At 40.1% G+C, this 21,919-nt stretch overlaps 2 protein-coding genes across 5 annotated transcripts in view; one reads left to right on the forward strand and one right to left on the reverse strand.

Annotated features, from left to right (window-relative positions):
* LOC139758641 (uncharacterized) overlaps positions 1-16,632 on the reverse strand; it is a 45,572-nt gene extending 28,940 nt beyond the window's left edge. The window contains exons 1-2 of one of the 4 annotated variants that reach the window (XM_071680180.1): positions 16,484-16,632; positions 13,683-13,797 (exon numbers count right to left, since the gene is read on the reverse strand). In XM_071680180.1, the coding sequence (XP_071536281.1) occupies positions 13,683-13,728 (46 nt within the window). In that variant the 5' untranslated portion in view covers positions 13,729-13,797; positions 16,484-16,632. Of the gene's footprint in view, positions 1-13,682; positions 13,890-16,483 lie in introns of all 4 variants that reach the window. The other 3 variants (XM_071680182.1, XM_071680181.1, XM_071680183.1) reach the window with 3 other exon arrangements.
* The window catches only part of LOC139758639 (major facilitator superfamily domain-containing protein 6-A-like), a 90,870-nt gene that overhangs the window by 24,397 nt on the left and 44,554 nt on the right, over positions 1-21,919 (forward strand). The window contains exon 4 of the mRNA XM_071680171.1: positions 19,091-19,170. The gene's annotated coding sequence lies outside the window, so the exon portion shown is untranslated. The remainder of the gene's footprint in view (positions 1-19,090; positions 19,171-21,919) is intronic.

A 21,919-nucleotide genomic window follows, 5' to 3' on the forward strand; every position in this document is an offset into this window, starting at 1 on the left:
GAGCAAATTTTGGCACATAAGATATATATATAAGTATTCTAAATTTTACGAATATTGATCACATGAAGTCGCCCCTCTGTCCAGTTGAACGGACAGGCGCCTCCATTGTGTTTATGTAATGTCACGTGACATGACGTCACAGGTAGGTTAGCAGCAATGGCAGTATAGTGTGGATTAATCTCGGGAAAAGTTGGGTTTGGTGGTTGAATTGTTATTGTGTTAGGTCCGTGGTTAGGTTAAGTAAAATTAGATGGTTAAGTTTAGTAAGGTGGCAAAATGTAAACGGAGCGTCCAAAAACCATAAAAAAAAAAACTGGCCATCTATTTTGGAAGGTGTTGGTTGTGTGTCCGACAGGCATTGTTTGTTGTCAGTAGTGAAATGCCGTTGTTCCTTGAAGTTCAGTGTTCAGTATAATTGCAGATCTTATAGTATCAAAGGAGCATTTCACTGTGCACATACTCGTTGTAGTTAGCCAGTACAGTAAGAAGATGATCCGGAAATGTAATTTTTATGTACAAAGAATTGTAAACATTGTTGATTTAATGATTGTTTCCCTTAACTTCAACAGCGGTAAGGTGGGTCACTTTTCCCAGTCTACACACACAAAAAGTGTCCATGGTCGTCGATGCGGATGGTAGCCATGTTGTTTTTTGGGCCGATGTAAACAATCAAGGCGCGTTCCGACCCCACGAGTCTAACCTTTCGGTGGCTTTCTAGTCGTTTCACTCTTGACCTTTGCAACATTCATAGATCAGTGAAAACCTATGTTGCATGTCCATCTTAGTTGTATAGGGTTGTACCGTTCCCTCAAGTTTATCGACAAGGCAGTTCAGTTTAAGATATGAAGCAGCTTAAGGAAGACTGAAATGGCGTACATCCATAACGTATACAGATTATTCTTGATCGGTATTGATCACGTTTACCTTTTCATACATAAATCATACGTTATTGAGCAAAGAGTTTCATTATATATATATATATATATATATATATATATATATATATATATATATATATATATATATATATATACAAACAGCTTAATAGTTTATTCATCTAAAAACGCAGACAGACACACACACAGGCCACATATCTATAAATGTACATATTTCTCGTCGTACATGTGACATTATAAGACTTGTAAACAGTTTACATCGATATATGTAAACTATGTGTATACCTGGCCTGCTTTACACATGTGTATACATGGCGTAGTTTACACTTTATACTTGGCTTGGTTTACACTGGTGTGTATATCCAACCTGGTTTTTACTGGCAGTATATGCCTGTCCATCTTTACACTGTATACATGACCTGGTTTACACTGGTGTATATATCTGTCTGGATTACACTTGTGCGTACATGGCCCAGTCTACCAACGTCCGTTCAAGAGAGTTTGTAACTGATAAATAGGCAACAGTCAGGTGAGGTGGCCGGTATGTGTGTATGAAGCAGGAGGGATAATAAAGATGGAGTAAGGGGGAGAAGAGTAGAATAGGAGGAACTTAGTAGATATAGATAGAAGGAAAGAGGAAGAAGGGGAGAAGAAATAGAACAAGAGAATCATGAGAAAGTGATCAGGAAACAAAAGAGTAAGAAGGTACAGAATGACAAGAAACGAAGGAAACAAAAACATCAGAGAAAATGTATAGACAAATAAAATGTAAATTCCGCATTCAATTGATAAATATTTGTTGACCAAGCTAAAGAAAAAAAGATCCTACTACAAATACTAGAAAATATACGGGTAAATACAATTAAACAAGAGGTACTAACAGGAAATATGCATGGTGTAAATACATCGTTAAATTGATATTTTCTTTAGCAAGCAAATGCATTTTAGAAAGGGAAAACTTATGTTGGTTTGTCCTGAGCGTCAAATTGGTAGTTGTTGGTTGTTAAGGAGAGCGGTTACCACAAGTGGTACAGAGAGCCATCCAGGCTTTTAGTTACGGAATGTTGGACAGTATTTCTAAAGTATTGTGTTAATCCCAAGAAGACGACGGTACGACCATTGAGTACGACGGTACGACCATTAAGTACGACCTACGACCATTGAGTACGACGGTACGACAGTTGAGTTTGACGATACGACGCTTAAGAACGACGGTACAACAGGGTCGTTCTGTGTTGATCAAGGATGGTAATCCAAGCTTGTGGCACCCGACTTTAAAAAGAAATCAACCTTATGAAGGGATTATTTAAAGGTGATGTACGACGTTATTATTTGAGGAAGCCTTGTAAGACCATCGGCAGGATGTTAGCGGATTTAAACCTTCGTTAACATTACTTAGGTTAATCCTAGCCAACATCATCGTGCGCCGCACGCCATTTTCTCCTTAAAACTCATTGCATTCCGGCCAAGCAAACAAGGCTGGCGGAAGGGAGTATTTACACATGACCTCGCTAACATGTTCCTGAGGGATGAAATGTGAAATGTTGTCTGTACACACTCGCACACAGCCTTCATAGGGCTGGTAAACAGACACCTGGAACGGCACATCGGCAAGTCAAGAACGAGTTTGCATATAAAGTTAAGGCAAAGTTTCCTAAGAGCCGTCTCTTGTTCCTTTTTTTTAGTAATATATTTGAATCAACGAAGTATGATTAAGCTACACTGATGTAAGTAAACATGTAAATAAACATATACTTGTGCTGTATTCGATGTTTTATAATTTTTTTTCATGCGGAAAATAATGATACCTAAGAACCTCATGAGGCAGGGTACAGTACACTTTGCCATGGACCGCCATGACTACCACACTCCCTGTAGATATCCCGCTATCGTCTCAGACGCCATGCTGAGCACGTAGTAATCATGTCATAGATATATGTGTATTTGTGGAGATGGTAAAGTTAGTTTCTCTATAATGGAAGAGAATTGTAAAGCTAAACCTTGAAGGTCCACCTTGACTATTATTTTTCCTGGTTGGTTTTTCGTCAGGACGGATCTGACATGTCTGTGTTTACATTGTGGGTTGACCTGATCGCTTCAACAACACTATTGTCTAATTCTTTGCATCTAAGACGGTCTGCTGTATTCTCTCTTGGTAAGTGATTTTGTAAGGCCTTCTATGGTGTTATTATATAATGATTACTTTCATAGAATTCGAATATTTTGAGAGACGTAACGAAGTAGTGCTCCGACCATGTGACGCGGGTAAATGATTTTTTCGAGCATACGAGATAATGATGATAACTTGTATTATTTGCTCCACCATAAACTCGACAGTATAACCTTTGGGTAATTTGACCTTGACCCTGAATGGTCGTAGCGTCGTTGAAGGGTTTAGGTTCAGATATTGAATTTGGTAAAAAAAAAATTGAACGTAAAACTAAAAGTTTAACGGACAGAGACAGATTGTTAATATATAGATGCAATAAAATCGAACAAGGTAAAAAAAACTATATGCTTTTGAAACGGTAGAATGTGATATTCACGTGGGATTTAAAGTAAACATTGTGACATGTGCCAAGTTGCGAAGACGGTGAGAGATTTTCCTTCATGTGATTATAAACCATGAAAAGCTGCGGGAACATTAAATGTATGTTGCCTCAAGTTCCTAGTACCGTGTTATGATCTGTGCGGATACTAGAATCGTTCTTGGCTATGATTATACAATAAAGAAGATAATGATAAATTATGTATTCAAAATTTTGAGGAAACAGACAAGAATCTTAATGTTGGAACAAGTGTAGATTGAGTTTATTACAATAATCCTGGGTGGGCATAATTGCACGGAAGTAATGCTGCTGATGAAATGATAACACACAAGAGCTATCGGCATAAGTACGTTACAAATGTTATAAATACACTACACAGTAATTTGTGTTACTTTGTATCGTATTACTTACACTAAACAGTAACTGAATACTACATAGTGTAGGTACTGTATGCATTCAGCAAACCATCTGTGCAATCACTAAGAACAATGCACAGACAAAGAAGGCACATCACTGAAATGAGGCCGTAGTAAACTGAGCGCGGATCTCCCGGCCGGTTGACAAAGGGCTCCACGCCTCGCGGAAAACGAATTCCATTATTTCCGCTGATTATCTTGGTGTGATACTGTCCATGACTCGCTCTTTCCTGGAGCGGGAGAATGTCATTTTCCCTCCATGACTGAGCCCTGACCTTGAACATAGACCCACCTGTCGGCGTGACGTAAACTACTGGATTGAACAAACTAAATGCTATTTATTTTTGTAATGACTGGTGTGATAAAGGCCTTTCCTGTGTTGGATATATATATATATATATATATATATATATATATATATATATATATATATATATATATATATTGCTGATTTTTATGATTGTTGTTTTGAAAAGAATATTGAATTAAAAATGTATTAATGATTATGTTTTCACGTATATCACTGTCATCTGTGCCTTCTGAATCTCTTTTACCTTACAAACACACTTTACACGATATATTGAATCAGTATCTGCTTTGGTGGACATAGAGATCAAGAAGGAAAAGTGAGAAGGGTGGGTTAGCTACGAAAAGTGAGTGAGAAGATCTGGCGTAAATGCGGGAAACGGTAAACATATAAAGACCGGTAGAAATGTAAAGAATGTGTGGGCAAGTGACCGTTATAGGAATAGACCATCTCCAAAGTTATACACAAGTCTCTGCCTTTTTATATAGTATGAGACAACTGTGTTTACTGTACGATGAAACATAACATTGTTCTGTTCTTTCCTGAACTGCGTTAGGCAGATTGCTTATTTCTGCCATTGTAAATTTTCACGCATGAAAGGAAATCTTGCCTTATACAGATATAAAGAGGAAATATAGGATATTTTATGTAGATAATGCTTTCCTTCGGCATCGCTGTTTGTAAAATTGGGTGCAACAAATGCATTTATTACTGGAAGCTTATGTGACACGATGTAGTCTAGCTACGATAACATACCCTCTCGAACTCTAGCGTGGAGTGGTTGACCTTTGACCTGCTATTGTCGCCATGTAGGCTAATGTGTCTTGAGATTCACGGAACGGAAGTCATCGACTCGTAAGTGATCCATCGCTATAACATGGCTTCCTGTGGTGCCGTGTGGATCAACGTTAGGAAGGCTGCGGAATGACCCGTCGTGTGGTTGTGTGTTAAATTCGTCTTGTCGAGACACAGTACGTTAAAAGTAGAGTTAGTTCTGGCATATAGGAAAGTACTTTGTAATGGGTGGTAGAGATGTGTTTGAAAATTCTTGCAATCAAGGACATGAATATATTGACTATAGATTGATATATTTGTATGATAAACCATAATTGTGATATGTTAAGCATGGTTTTACAAGTCACTAACCTTGTCATGCCACTATTTAATTTGTGTTTTGATACATATTCAACCTACGTGTTCTCTCGATTTCTACTGAAAGCAGTGTTCTTCAGCATTCTTTGTTTGTCTTTCGATGAAGAGTTAGAAGTGATTCTATTGAAATTTAATGTTTTTTTTAGTTTTAGGTAAGAGTACATGTATATGTTTATTGTTGAATTTAATAATGCCATCCTATTCAAGGCTTGAGGAGTTTGGGCTGTACCATGGTCGTGTTCAAGGGTCGTACAGTCGTGCTTAAGGGTCGTATCTTCATGCTGTAGATGGTACGTTCGAGCTAGCTAGCGGCATTCTGTTAACACCAGTATGACCTACTTTTAACGTCTCTTCCTGTCTCATACACGATTGGTGTAGGATGTCCAGTCATCTCCCACGTGGTTGGTCAAGATTTTGCCAGTCATCTCATGTGACTGAGCGGGAAGGTTTGGTGATCTTCTCCCTCGCAATGTAAACGTTTTGTGTGCACTTCCTCGTGCTGGGTTAAAGACTTCCGGATGTCTTGCTCCTGATGTGTCAGGTTCGAGGAACATTCTCCCACGCGATTGGTCAAGACCTTCTCGTCGTTGCTCGTGATTGGTCAAGTTTGAAATGTGTTCTCGCTCGCGATGGTTCGGAATTTCCGATTGTCTTTTTACCCACTGTTTCATTTTTCATGTTGATTCGTTACTACTAAAAACTACTTGCGATTGGTTGGGTATGAATTTCTCCTACCCTGCAGTAACGTAAACATGTTGGTCATGTTCATATCATCCTGGAAACTCCACAGTGAGAGTTTGGGTTTGCATTAGAACTACTCATGTTATTTTTCTTTTGCGATCAGTTATACCGTATGTGCAGGAGCCACATTCACGTGACCCAGTACGATGGAGGACTGCTCGCGTTTCTGTGGCAACTCTTCTTACGCCTCTCTAGTGGCCAGAGGGCAGTCAAAAAGCCTCACTAAATCTCCTGCTCTCACATCCCATCAGCCATCCCTCATCGTTCGCTGTCATGTTGCTTCTCATTTTCTATTCTACGAGTAGTAGTTTGGTCTCTGCTCTCATGAGCTCCCACAACCTCTGTGGTATGGACCTGCGGACGCTGCTTCCCGTAACTTGTGTGTAAAGACCAGTCACACGAGGATTGGCCGTCCTGGCACTTCCTGGTACAGCGAACTTGGGGTTTCTCATGATTTTTATTTTCCCCACGTCCTCTTACCTTTCCAAGTTTGAGAGTCGGGTCATCGGCCAGGTCATCTGACCCAAGGGTCGTATAGTTGTTCTTAAGGGTCTCACCCTCGTGTTCAGAGGTCATACTGTTGTGTTCAGGGGTCATACCCTCGTGTTCAGAGGTCATACTGTTGTGTTCAGGGGTCATACCCTCGTGTTCAGAGGTCATACTGTTGTGTTCAGGGGTCATACCCTCGTGTTCAGAGGTCATACTGTTGTGTTCAGGGGTCATACCCTCGTGTTCAGAGGTCATATTGTTGTGGTCGAATGGGTTTACTGTTGTCATCAGCGGTCGTGGTCAGCCACACTAGGTCAAGGAGGCATTTCCGGTTATTCTTGTTTATTTATGACTTCATTTAAAGATTTTCAGCTGAACCAAACACAGAGAATATTGATGAGGAATATTAGATGATAATCTCTGAAACGAACTAATAATTGAGACAGTTTAGATATTATGATGGCCATTGAGGAAGTAGCAGGTGTACAGTAACAAGGCTTACTTATGTACTTAAGTACACTCCACTTCCCCCGAGGACGCAAAGTTCTCAGACCTTCAACAAGCTATGTATTTTACGGTTGCTTCATGTTTGGAGGGACACCGAGGACCCTGGGAGGGAGGGGGGAATCTTGGAGAGGAAGGTACGCCAGCGGCGCGGGAGGGCGTATTGTGGGAAGTTACGACTGGCTGCACCTGCTTGCTTTGGCGCGCATGCGCATCGCAGCCGCTTTTGTATGGTGAGTTGGGCGGGAAGATTAACCAACGTTCTAACTTTTCTGTGCAGGTTTTGAACCGTTGTAGATTGTGCATTGGCATTAATGAGGAGGATGAAGTTTGAGGCCGAGTGAAGATGAGGAACGGTTACAGCGTGGGCGATATGAGGGGCGGGCAGGGAGCGTGACGTCATTACTTGGCGCGTGGGGAATGACGGACCGACGGCAGGGACGATAAGGCGTGCCCTTTCTACGGGACTAGCGACAGTCACGGCCCCATGGGGTTACCGCTGTTATGACTGCCGCTCCGTGATTACGAGGCGCACGTGCTATGACGCATTTTTCACGTCTCCCTGACTTCTTCCCCAGAGCCGAAACGCCAGACTGGAACACGCCTTGGCCCGCGAGGTCGTGTTACGCTGCCTATCACTAAAAATATGACTCACAAATCGTGCTCACAACACCACGAACGGCACCTGTCTTGCTGAGTGATCTAGGAGAAAATGTAATATATATTATGATATGCGATGAACTATTCAAGGGACTTATTTTATCCATAATATCCCAAATTTGTTGGATCCGAACACAAGTCTCGACTTTGCTTTACTTTGTCGTAAGATTCATAGAAAATCTTTTATGTGAAAATATTTGTATTATTTGAGGAAAAGGAGTTGTGTTTCCAGCGCTGTTGTAAAGTGAAGAGTGTATGTATGTATGTATGTATATATGTGGATGTTATGTCCACTTACAGTTTTATAACATTTTCCTCCCCTACCCCCCCCCTCCCCCATCTTTTTTTTGAACACTTGAGAATATTTTGCCACAAACAGTAGTGAGGTCGTCTGTCCTCAGGAGACAATACAGATGCTGCCCTAAACAAAGGGAAATTCCCCTGGTGGGCGGGTAGGCAACAGGATATGTCTTGGTGGCGTATCCTGTCTGGTGGGGGAACAGTGGAGAGGAATCGGGGGGGAGGGGAGGATATACTCCTAATTAGCGGTATATCGGGTGTAGTGCACACCAGTTAAGACACCTGGGATGCAGGTGTAAGTTCGGGTGTAGCTGCAGGATATGTAGTGGGTGATGTTGGGAAATTTTAAAGAATTCCCGATGGTAATTTTTTTGTCTGTATATTAAGGTCATGAGAGAGTTGTATGATGTGTCCTTTGTTATTCATTACCACTGTGTTATGATTCATGAACACTCGGCGTGATTCATAGTGTGATGTTATCACCACTGATGTAATGATGTACCTTGTGGTTGGTCACAAGTCACGTCACGATACATCTATTTTTGGCGTGATTCATCACCCTATGTTATGATTCATCACCCTATGTCATGATTCATCACCCTATGTCATGATTCATCACCCTATGTCATGATTCATCACCCTATGTCATGATTCATCACCCTATGTCATGATTCATCACCCTATGTCATGATTCATCACCCTATGTCATGATTCATCACTGTTGTTACGATTCATATTGTGATTTATCGCCATTGTTAGCACGAATCATCACCACTTGGCGTGATTCATCTTGTGATTCATCCCAACTGTTGTCATGAATCATCATCGTATGATTCATCAGTAAACTTCTGCCACGTCTCTAACCAGCAACATCTGTATTGGTAAAAGTTTTAAGATTCTAGTTACAGGATCAGGAATAAAAATTATAATAATAATAATAATAGTAATAATAATAATAATAATTCCAGTAAAAAGAAATGTAATTAAACTGGTAAAGGAAGTCTCCCTCAAGAATATAGATAAATACGATTGATAGAAAATGGAGAGCTGGTAAAGGACCGTTAACATTTATAAAGAAGTTCGAATTATATTAATGAAATATTTCCTAAAATTGTTTTTTATTCATATTTTGTAAAACACTAGATATATATTTCCAAACAATATTCAACAAGATTATATCACGTTTATTTTAATAAAATATTGCTGTGTCAAAGGCTATAAATCAGTTTCCAGAATAATTTATTATGTGAATATCTTTACAAAGAACTAAATGTGTGCAACATCGTTAAGCCTACGAGACAGGAACACAACTTGTACAATAAGTTGTATTACCACAGCCAAGTGCCACCCACATCCAGCGTTCTATCATTGATAGTAGTTGTATTACCACAGCCAAGTGCCACATCCTGGATCAATCCACATAGGCTGAAGATCTTGTCTGTAACTCGTATCTCTGAAGGACATGAAGTTAAGGTAACAGCAGGTTAGGTTACAGCCTCAGTCGGGTCATACCAGGTCACCCGACTCGAGGTCACCCAAAACCAGGTCAGGGGTTAAGACGACGACCCACTGTAGAGTAAGATTGCCAGTGTTTATTTATAGATTTGCTGTGTTTGGTCCAGACACAATCTGTGATTTGTCTTACATTTTTGCTCAAGATTGGCAACGATGTCACCACATTCAGGGTTGTGACGCGGATCTGGCAAAACATGCAGTGTTGTGGGTAACCATGCACAACTCCAATAGAAAACGGGAGTTACGTTTTCTTTATATTCTGCAGACATGGAGACATAAAGACATTTTACCGTGTATAATACGATGGCTAAGATTTGTATTTATATTTAGACAAGTTATTGTATGACTGGAGAATGTAAAGGTTTATTGACAAGTCGATACATGACGCAGGATGTCACGTGAGCCAAGTGTATCACAAGGTATGACCAATATGGCGGACAAAAAACGAACATGCGATGTGAGAATTGCGCGTTACCGTGCAAATGTACCACAGTAAAGCATAAATGTGAAACGAAAATTGCTCATTTGATTTTATTCTTCATCATAGGAGGATGTTGGTAGGGGAATTATCTGTAAGAAAACGGAATAACACTAAAGCCGCTTCCCATAGTTTCTATGTGAGGACGCGGCACTCGGGCTGACCGTTGTAATGCCTTCTCTCCTGGAGCAGCCAAGCTGTGGACATCTCTTCCTTGTGTAGTCTTTCCTTATCCCTCAAGAGTTGGCTATGCTGACAACCATTATTCTTCCGTCCCTATTCTCGTACAGTATTGCATTTCTCCTTACATCTGTCGTGGCTACGATTACGATATATTTTTAGCCGTGCACTGTTGATGATCACTCTACAAAATAAACTATAAAAGAAAACTTAAGGAAGCAAGGCACAAAACACAGACATTGATATATATATATATATATATATATATATATATATATATATATATATATATATATATATATGATGGTCACACTTGTCCGTGATGATAGTATAAAGGTGAACTTTCACATCAGTAGGCGTTCATATGATTACATTTAACATGTAATTTTTCTACACATGTGGCACGACATGTTTCATGTAGACAATCCACCTCATCATCAGGTGTCAGTACTTAACAAAGATATTCAAATCCCAACATTACACTTGGTTCCCGCCGTCCAACACCAATCCTTATAGAAAATGGCCATAGTTCATAATGTAGACGGGAGATCGGGTAAGTAGGGAGAAGGTATCATTCATCCACAGAGGCCTCAGTAGGGCATAATGGAGGAAAGTGTTCCTGACACAGTTATAGGAGTCACCGGGCAAGAAATGGCGGAGGAAACATAACAGGTAATGGAGGACAGTTGGGAAGTTGTTGAAAGTTAAGAAAATAACTAAGTCATAATAGAGAAGGAAAATGGAAACAAAATGAAGAGCAAGTGTCGTAATAGCACAGGTGGTCTAATTGGCCATAGGTCAGGGGTAAGATGTCACGTGACGACCCTTGAGCAGGGGAGGGGGGTGGGTTGATGGTTGGGGAGTATGATGATTAGCATGGTGTGTGGGGAGAGGAGGGGAGGCGTAAAGGAGAGTGGTTGTTGAGGGTTCGATGGTGGAGATTGAGGGAGGGAGAGGAGCCACGATGAATAGGCAAGGAACAATGGTGTTGAAGATCACACGGAATAGAGAGGGGAAAATAGTTTAACAGAAAAGAGTAAAGAAAAAAAATATGTTGACAGAAAACAGAGTATGAAAAATATACTCTGGAGAACAAAGTATATTAAACATTACAGGAAAGTGTATGAGAATTATATTGACAGACGACAGAGTACAGAAGAAAACAATGTATTATGAGAAAACATTATAATATGTATTGACAGATAAGTGTAGAAACAGATAACAGTGTAGAAAATACAATATTTTATGAAGAATTATGAAGGAAATTCTTGAATATCTTCCTGTTTCACGAAATTAGTCTGGACTGTGTAGTGTCGCGTGTTAAGAATCACTTCAACTTGATTGAAATACGTTAAATGTAATTTTAACAGTAAGTTGTGATATAAATAGGAATGACCCTTGCGGTTTTATTGCATTACCTAACATATAAAAACAAGTCTACAACACATTGTCTAACATAATTTGAAGATGCATTGATATACCATTTTTCTCATGATTGAAACTTGTGAGAGCGAGTGTTGTACACACGTCCTGCTGTCTGGCAGACGCCATGCAAAGTGAACTCGGCATTTAAACAAAGGCAGAGCATCAGGCTGTGTGACCTTGTTAACGACGTGGGTGTATTTGCAGTGACACTGGACAACACTTTACTGTTGTCTAACCTCGTTAGGTGTATTCCCTTCCCACTGCCTTGTATTTTTTTTTTTTTTTTCTCTTCAGGGCACTCGGTGGATAGCTTTGTGTAATGTTGTTCTCACCCATGGTTTAGGTGGGTGTAAAACCTCCCGACTCATAAGCGTGTACTGTCCAATGTGACGTTGAGTTTGCTTATATTAGAAGTGGGTCTTCATAATATACCCCTGGCAGAGGTGGGGTTATAGTCTTTACTTGGCAGTTATGGCTTTATCATCTTCCCAAAGTAAAAGTTGGGCTGTTAAGTCATTCCATAGTAGAGGTGAGGCTACATATTCTCTGTCACACAAGTAGGGCTTTCAGTCCTTTTTAGGCATTATTTCTTGGAGCTGTATAGTGTCTCCATACCATACATTGGTAGGCTATATAATCAGTCCCGGACACTGACGGGGCTATACCACAACTCTGGCAACTTCACTACTGATGTGTGTAGCGGTGGGCGAAGCTCTTGTTTTGTACCTTGTGGTACAAGAGGCCTTGTGGGAAGGGCGGGACAACTTTCCTCCAACGGTGACGCACTCTCGTATGAAATATAACCCCCTCCCCCCCCTTGTAATATTTTATAGGCAGTTGCCACATAACGTGACGCCGTTACATGGGAGTACAGTAATTGAGACAGACAGAGAAGATGGGCAGGACAGAAGATGGCCAGTGAGGAAGATCAGATGATGAGGAGACAGTAAAGGAAGGATGACATCACATGTTGGAGAAGTGAGACACAAGATTGTGTATGGGAAGAAAAATGGAAAAAAGAAATATAATGCAGGAAACAAGAACTAAGTGTCACGTAGTTATTAATGACCTACAACTGAGCCCCTTGAGGACGACGGTACGACCCTGAGCACGAAAGTACGACCCTTAGGTATGATGCCCTGACCTCTGACCCGACCTTTAAGGATCAGGTTAAAGGCCAGGCCATCATAGCCCAGAGTTGTACTACCATATTTAAAGGTGACCCATCTGGTCGGAAACCGTCTCGTCTGTATTACCACCAAGTTTATATTTTCATCCAAAAATATAATTTCTTGCTTTGTATAATGTGTGTAGTGTATTGTGTACGGCACCATACTAAGCGTTGAGGACAATGGCTGTTGAATAACGAATGACTATGTTGTCATCAAGTATGTTATTTATCCTTAATTCAAGAATGATTATGCATTTACTCTCTTCTCAGATATCAAGTATTGACAGGTTAATGGTCCTAAATGACTACCTTAGATATCTGACGATCCCTGACAACTTCTTCAACACGAAATTTCATATTTCGGCAAAAACTGAGGAAAAAAGTTCCTTCATCATGCTTCCTTAAGATTAATTACATGTAATATGTACAGATGTTTGTTACCGGCGTTCACTGTTGTGGTAAACAACACTTGCAAGTAGTCTCTCTGTTACACTGTCGGAGGGCTGATACATTTATTTGTACAGAAGTAGTTGTACAGTTTTATTACGAAAAGGAACTACAAATGATAGACTTCTTCCACCCTCGTAGGCTTGTGTACGACAGTTTCAGTTGGACCATGGGCAGGCGCCGCGTGCTCACTGCCAGCAAACTTAACAGCCCTCCGTACATTGTTCATCTTGTAATCTTTGATCTAGACTTTTATTTTCACTGTTACCTCAAAATCAGTAGATATCCCCCAGAAATTAAGACCACCGTTTAGAATGTTCTGTCTCTTTGATTGTGGCAAGATATTGAGATGTATGGGTGATCTGAGGCAGCCAGAGCGAGCGCCTCTTTACCCAAGAGAACAGTTTAGTGATTTTCTGATGTTAACGTAACATAATGAGTAACTAACTCACCCGGCAGCAGCAGGAGGGTCGCGAACGATGACCACGTCTTCATCATGGCTTCCAGATTTCCAGGCAGATGTACAGCAGAGGGCGAGGTGGCACCTCCTCCTGACTGTCCGTGACGCTGTGGAGGAAAGCAGGCGTCTACTTGTGTTAACCACCCGACCACAGCGGCACGACCCTCTACCACGACGGCGAGACACGTTGATCACCACGCTGGGGTATCACAAGGGATACTGAGTTAGGTTTAAAGCCTGGGTCGTCATGCCCGAGGGTCGTACCGTTATGTTCAAGGGTCGTTTCGTTGTGATTCATTAATCGTACCGTCGTGCTCAACGGGTCGTTATGAGGTATTGTAATGTGAGTCAGCTTTAGATTAGCTGCGATGGTTTGTATTTGCAGACAGACGGTCCAACTTGTAGATGTGTGAGTTAGTTCAAAGGTCATGTATTAATGAGAGGAAGGCTGAGCCACATGCATGTAAGCAGACGATCTGAGATTTTACCGAAACAATTAGAAACAAACTTGAAGCGTTAAAAAACAAAACTGGATCATCAGTTCCAAGACCACGTCCGGTATAGTGTTAGTAAGTAAGGAACCTCAGGTGACGTCACACTTCAAGAATGAATGGGGTCAACTTAGCGTTTACACTTGTGGTGACTTACGTTTAGAAAAGTGGAGTTGGGTTTTAAAATGATTACACTTAATTAGAGACACATAGGCTAACCCAAGTTAAGTATGAACTTAATAAGGATATGAATATTGAATAAAAAATGTACGTTCTTTTACTGTCCGTAAACGTACTTTGATCATGTTACTATTAATAAATTGGGTTATTTTCTTATGATTATCAAGATTGATGTTGGGTGTACAAGTTACTCTAGTTTCCCGTATTATCATCATACTCGGGTATTTACCCGTGAAAGTTACGTTTACGTAAATATATTAAATAGATGGTATTTACATTCGATTTTGACGGGTTTTATGTAATATAGTTTGATTGAACCAAAGCATCACACAACACGGAATTTGTATTTCATTTTGAGATAGTTGTCATCCATTATGTACATGTGTGAGTCATCCATTATGTACATGTGTGAGTCATCCATTATGTACATGTGTGAGTCAGACGTTTAAAGTGATTATTGCTATATCATGATGGACACAGGAGGGAGTTTCATAACGATCGTAGAGGGCGTAGTCGTAGCTGTGGGTTTACCTGTGTCGATTGAGGTTGGTTATGGCTTGGTGGGGAGGCTCCAGGTTTACTTCGAGTTTCAGTGACCCTAACTTAAGTTGGTCTTACACCCTAATTTAACCAAACCAAACTAACGGAACTTGAACTAACGTAATCGACCAGGCAAAACCTAATTATCTAGCCCTATCTAACCAAGTCTGACTACCCATTGTAACCAATCAGATTGATGAAAGATTTTAACGTAGCCGAACCCACTGACGCCACCAGCCAAACCTAACATTTTCTCACCACACGTCTACACGTACGTCAGGTCTACACTTGTAGTGTCGTTTCTTCAGTCGCTGAGATTTTCACAAGACCACAGATTTACAGCTTCATGTGATTATTATTATAGTCAATGTAAATTGATGTATGAGTAAAATAGGATCAGATTAAAAGTTGCGAAGACCCCGTTTTCTTGTGAATAAATCTTATCCTGTACACTATTTTAACACATTATTACGATATCGAGAATCGCTGTCATTCATATATATATATATATATATATATATATATATATATATATATATATATATATATATATATATATATAGGGAAACCAGCCTTAACGTATTTTGATCTTTCCACAGTTGAAACCACCATTCGTTTTCTTAATTTTCGTTATACTTTATCTTCGTTAACTACACTTTTTTAATAGTTTAATGTCGGCGAGGAACACTTGTTGGGGAAAATTCTTTTTCAGGTTGTTAAGGAATTTGATCTACAGAGGGAATTTCAGATATAAGTCTTTGTTAGACCTGAATTAAACGCGTTGCAAAGTTGTTCATATTATCAAGCAGTTCTGGTCATAACAGGAAGTTTAACATTATAGTTGGCCATATTTTACCATCATTTTATTTTCTTAATTTTTCAAGAGTTGTAGCTACATTTAACCCTCCTGGTGCATGACGCACTTCTTGGAGATTACATAAGGGTATTACTCTGTGTTGTTCTATACATCAGATTTATTTTGACTCAGGTTCCTCGTACGTATGAGAATGTTCACTTAGGCCGAGATATGCCACGCCACCTAGGGAGGGAACGCCGACTTTAACCCCTCATGTACGATGACACTTGAGTACGACCACTTGAGTACGAAGACAACCCTTGAGTAGTAAATATAGATCCTCTTACTGATTAAATTGTCGTACTCAAGGAGCTAATTAGTCGTGCTTTGGGAATGAACTCGTATTCAAGGAATTAAATCGCTCTCTATTCAAGGGGTTCCGTCGTTGCATTCAGATAGATAGTTTATCGTTCCTGAACGGTCATGTATGATGTAGTGCTTTCCTTACACTTTGGTGTTGAAATCACTACTTTGGTTAATCGCATTTTAAGTTAAAACGCTCTGATTACTGAGTCAAATTCCTGTCAGGCTTTCTTGTTGAGATCATTTTTGATAATTCGAGATAGCACAGTCGGAAATTAATATACACACCGTCCATTTTGAACGTTCAAATAACCTGTTACAATTTACTATCAGTCAAACCATGCTATCGCTTGCAGAGCCCATTAATATTAACACGTAAATCTAAGTGTTAGAATCACCACATTTAAGTGTCACGATGCTCACATATTTTTTTTTTTAAGTATCAGCAGCTTGTGTCTTTAGGTATTTAATACGAACACAGATTCGTTGCAGATATAACAAGTTCTCGCGTGTCGCACCGTGAGTCAACTTATCTCCAGCGTTGCTAGAGACGAACTGAACGTCAAGCGGGGTGCGGGACCCCTTGCCTACTGTCCCGCCCTGACCAATCATGGCCTATCTGACGCTCCCTACCGCCCTGTGATTGGCTGCCTCCCGGCATGTGTAATGTTTTGACGGGATGCGCCATTATGGCTCCTGTGGCCAGTAATTTGTGATGTTTATATATTTAATTCAGAGGATGCCCTCCTGATCATGTGATGTGCGCCGTGTCCTTGATCCTTTGTATCAGTTGTTCCTGATTCATTAGCAGTGATCTGTTTATGTTTGTACGCAGTGTCCCTTGATTCTTGAGTCGTAATTACTGTATGTCATTGATATTTGGTCTTATTCATTGATTCTTCGAAATTCGTGCATCTGTGCCTTACTATCCCTTGAGAACGTGTGTATGCCAAGCTTCTCCACATTCCTTCTTTCTGTAGTTTATTATTATTATTATTATTATTATTATTATTATTATCATTATTATCCATGTTGATGCTGAAGGATAGGACGTTGTGAGAATTTTGCTGTCAGCTCAGGACATTGATGGTATTTCTTGTTCTTAAGCGAGAATGCTTGAAATATTCTCATCTCGCTTTTGCTGACCGGCATTCACAAAGGATCACCTTGAGTATGGGTGAGGTTGGTCGGCTAGGCTTGAGGTGGCACACATACACACACACACACACACACACACACACACACACACACACACACACACACACACACAGTGAGCCCAGTTAAATGCAGCATGTTGAATATACGATACAGTGAAATGAATTAGGTCATGACTACCATCTTGCTGAGAAACAGGTAAGAACCAAGGCCTGTGAGAGGGACTTTTTAATTCAAGATTTCATAAACTGATACTGTCATGTCTGGTACCAGAGCCACATAGCCCGAGTCTAAGCAGATATATATATATATATATATATATATATATATATATATATATATATATATATATATATATATATATACGAGTGAATGTCAGGATTGGATTTTCAAGACACGAAGAAAATGATTTTCAGGGGATAATGATAGCACCCGTTTGAAGTTGATATATGCGTCTTAGATTTGGTCTCACACTCGAGAAGATCCACTGGAGACTAAAAAGTTTAGGAGTCAGGAGGGAGACTGTGAGCCAGATGTACCCACGTCTGAAGAAAGAAGGGTGACGGGAGGCGTTTTGACAAGTTTAAAATGTTTATACTCCTGAGTGTATTTGATGGTGTGGGGCAGTCCGAGATAGCCAGGGGGGCATCAAACTGATAGTTATAAAACGGGAAATTAAGCAGTAGAATGATGAAAAGAAAGTGACTAGAATCTTGCAGAGGAAACTATGAGTAAAGACGAGTAAATAATGAATACAGAGAACTTGAAAAAGTTGAACGATGGGATTCTCTAGGGGTTGAATCTCTCTTTCTCTCTCTCTCTGCTTCCATGTAAAACCACACGCCACACCGTGCCGTATCTGAGCCGCCATACAGTTCCTCGTGACTCCGGGCCGCCCGCTCTGGTGGAGAGCGACCCGGAGGCATCCATCACGAGCATGCGCGCAGCACCTGCCCACCGCCTTACGTACGTACAGTCGTTAAAGTCACCTTTGGCGCGCACAGGCCGTGACGTCACAGCCACAGCGCATGCGTACGAGTCCCATTGAAGCTGTTGTGTGTCTGTTGCTGCTATAGTTTAAAACGACGATGTAAAAATGCTGTCCGAGTGAAAGGCAATGTGACTTGTACAGGGAGCGTATGTCAAAGTTACTTTGAACTTTGAACAAGATTCATCCTGCTTAATCTAAGTAACGCGCGGGTAGAAGTGATTTTTAATGCCTTACTAAGATTATCGACTGAGAGTTAACGGAAGTGATTTTTATGTGTTCACAGAATTTTTCGATTTAGGTTCATATTGGATTGGGTGCTTTGGATGGATAGGGATGAAGGAGGTAATAACATGGGTGACGGGCCAGTGTAAATTAGAATATAGATTGGTTATCTCGTGGTTATACATTACCACGGGGAATCTGGAAATGTATTGTTATTTTACCCCTTATTTTCGTTAATGAACATTGTGTTTCTTGTCCATATACAGATAACGGCTTTCCCTCTTGCTCTATCGAACTCAGTTCAGCGTTGAGACATCCCCTCTCGCGTGTGGCAATATTCTTGTGTAGAGCTAGACTGATGATGACGCTGGTGATGGTAATATGTAATCATGTACCGTATGTTGCTGTATCTATCCCAGTAATGAGAAAGGTGGGTTCACCTGTACCACTCAAGATGTGGGTCGTGTTGAGTGATTGGGTTGTAAGTACCTATTTGTGATATAACGGGGAAGGGAGTTTTCTGCACTCGTAGGGCCCCGTCTATTGAACATTCTCTACATCGTACAACTTCTTAGACTTACGGATGCTGTCTGGATGAACCATAACTTCTGTGATTTTGTATTAAAAATGTGGTTAATGATGTTTCTCTCTTTTTTTCTCAGTAAAACCAGATGGCAGAATCCATCAAGACACCTTGGGGATCGAGGCTGGAAGAATTGGATCATGTTCTCACTTTCACCAGGTGTCTTAACGTTGCCTCATGTTCACAGATAGTGATGGTTATTCACGCTAAGGTTCTCTCCTCTCTTCCGTGTGGTTGACATAGACCGCTGCTTCCCTCAGCACATTAGAACTCCTTGGTCGCACACGCCAACGCCCTCAGCATCTAGAGCGCGACTTTCTAAGCCAACACAGTGTCTTGCACCTCCTTGATCGCTTATAACACACCACACAAGTTGAAAAACCTGCGTGATGACATGTTCAAGACATGGGGCACTACAAGTGTAGAACTCCCTCCTCGTGCAGTATAAGACATGGGGCACACACGAGTGTAGAACTCCCTCACAGTACAGTAAAAATAGGTAATAACAAAATTCTAGAGGCTTTTATCCATGGTTGAGATAACATACCATTATGAAAGAGGCCATGTTCGTGAAGATTTTCGTATATTAGTTACAGGGTGTGTGCATCTTTGAGGTATATGCATTATATTTATTTCTTTGGGTGGGGTTGACACGCGTGAGAGGTAGATTGTGGACTGAGCCTGTCATTTTGGTTAGATTGTAATTTACTGTTACATTAACACAAATTACATTAATTTTGTTGAAAGAAATTCTTGGATTGTTCGGTTTTATGATCGTACAGAGGTTTTGCATGAGAGCACGGAATGTAAAGATTTGTGTATCAAAGGAATGAGAGAAGGAACAAGATGATGACTGGTAGAATAAGCCAGACCAAAAGGAATAAAAGGAAGAATAGATAAGAACATAAGGAGTGAAACAAGAAATGAATGAATAGTGAAAGAAATAATGACGTTGAAAGGTTTGGTATGGCCGAATGGGGAGAAACACGTGTGTGATAGTAAAATGGGTGGTAGAAAGCAAATTGATGAGAAAGACTGGCAGATTAAGATATAAAGATTATGGAAACAATTGCGAATGAAGACATGAGAGGAGAATGTATGCGTGTAAGTAGACTGGGTGGGGGGGGGGTTGATCATTCATTCAGAATGGATGTGTCATCAGGTCGTCAGACCAAGGATCGTAACGGTCGCTTTCAGGGGGTCACACCGTCGTGTTCAATGGTCGTACTGTCGCGGTCTAAGGTCATACCGTCGTGGTCAATAGATTAAGTGCAATAGAATCAGTAAGAGAGTTTGATATGATACCAGGTGATGAGAGGATGTTATGGATGGGTGAACATGATGTTGGCTGCACTGGATGGGGGTCAAGGATGGAAGAAGAGATAAGTGATCCATTGTAGGTGTGTGGTTAGGTTAGGTAGTTATGATTCATGGTGATACAGTAATGGTTAGGTTAGGTAGTTATGATTCATGGTGATACAGTAATGGTTAGGTTAGGTAGTTATGATTCATGGTGATACAGTAATGGTTAGGTTAGGTAGTTATGATTCATGGTGATACAGTAATGGTTAGGTTAGGTAGTTATGATTCATGGTGATACAGTAATGGTTAGGTTAGGTAGTTATGATTCATGGTGATACAGTAATGGTTAGGTTAGGTAGTTATGATTCATGGTGATACAGTAATGGTTAGGTTAGGTAGTTATGATTCATGGTGATACAGTAATGGTTAGGTTAGGTAGTTATGATTCATGGTGATACAGTAATGGTTAGGTTAGGTAGTTATGATTCATGATGATACAGTAATGGTTAGGTTAGGTAGTTATGATTCATGGTGATACAGTAATGGTTAGGTTAGGTAGTTATGATTCATGGTGATACAGTAATGGTTAGGTTAGGTAGTTATGATTCATGGTGATACAGTAATGGTTAGGTTAGGTAGTTATGATTCATGGTGATACAGTAATGGTTAGGTTAGGTAGTTATGATTCATGGTGATACAGTAATGGTTAGGTTAGGTAGTTATGATTCATGGTGATACAGTAATGGTTAGGTTAGGTAGTTATGATTCATGGTGATACAGTAATGGTTAGGTTAGGTAGTTATGATTCATGGTGATACAGTAATGGTTAGGTTAGGTAGTTATGATTCATGGTGATACAGTAATGGTTAGGTTAGGTAGTTATGATTCATGGTGATACAGTAATGGTTAGGTTAGGTAGTTATGATTCATGGTGATACAGTAATGGTTAGGTTAGGTAGTTATGATTCATGGTGATACAGTAATGGTTAGGTTAGGTAGTTATGATTCATGGTGATACAGTAATGGTTAGGTTAGGTAGTTATGATTCATGGTGATACAGTAATGGTTAGGTTAGGTAGTTATGATTCATGGTGATACAGTAATGGTTAGGTTAGGTAGTTATGATTCATGGTGATACAGTAATGGTTAGGTTAGGTAGTTATGATTCATGGTGATACAGTAATGGTTAGGTTAGGTAGTTATGATTCATGGTGATACAGTAATGGTTAGGTTAGGTAGTTATGATTCATGGTGATACAGTAATGGTTAGGTTAGGTAGTTATGATTCATGGTGATACAGTAATGGTTAGGTTAGGTAGTTATGATTCATGGTGATACAGTAATGGTTAGGTTAGGTAGTTATGAGTCATGGTGATACAGTAATGGTTAGGTTAGGTAGCTATGATTCATGGTGATACAGTAATGGTTAGGTTAGGTAGTTATGATTCATGGTGATACAGTAATGGTTAGGTTAGGTAGTTATGATTCATGGTGATACAGTAATGGTTAGGTTAGGTAGTTATGATTCATGGTGATACAGTAATGGCATGTCAGATGAAGACAGGTATATTAAGGCAGGTTTATTGTGTTGAAGAAGTAGAAAGAC

Source organism: Panulirus ornatus, chromosome 31 (assembly GCF_036320965.1).
Source record: "Panulirus ornatus isolate Po-2019 chromosome 31, ASM3632096v1, whole genome shotgun sequence".
Taxonomy (NCBI): domain Eukaryota; kingdom Metazoa; phylum Arthropoda; class Malacostraca; order Decapoda; family Palinuridae; genus Panulirus; species Panulirus ornatus.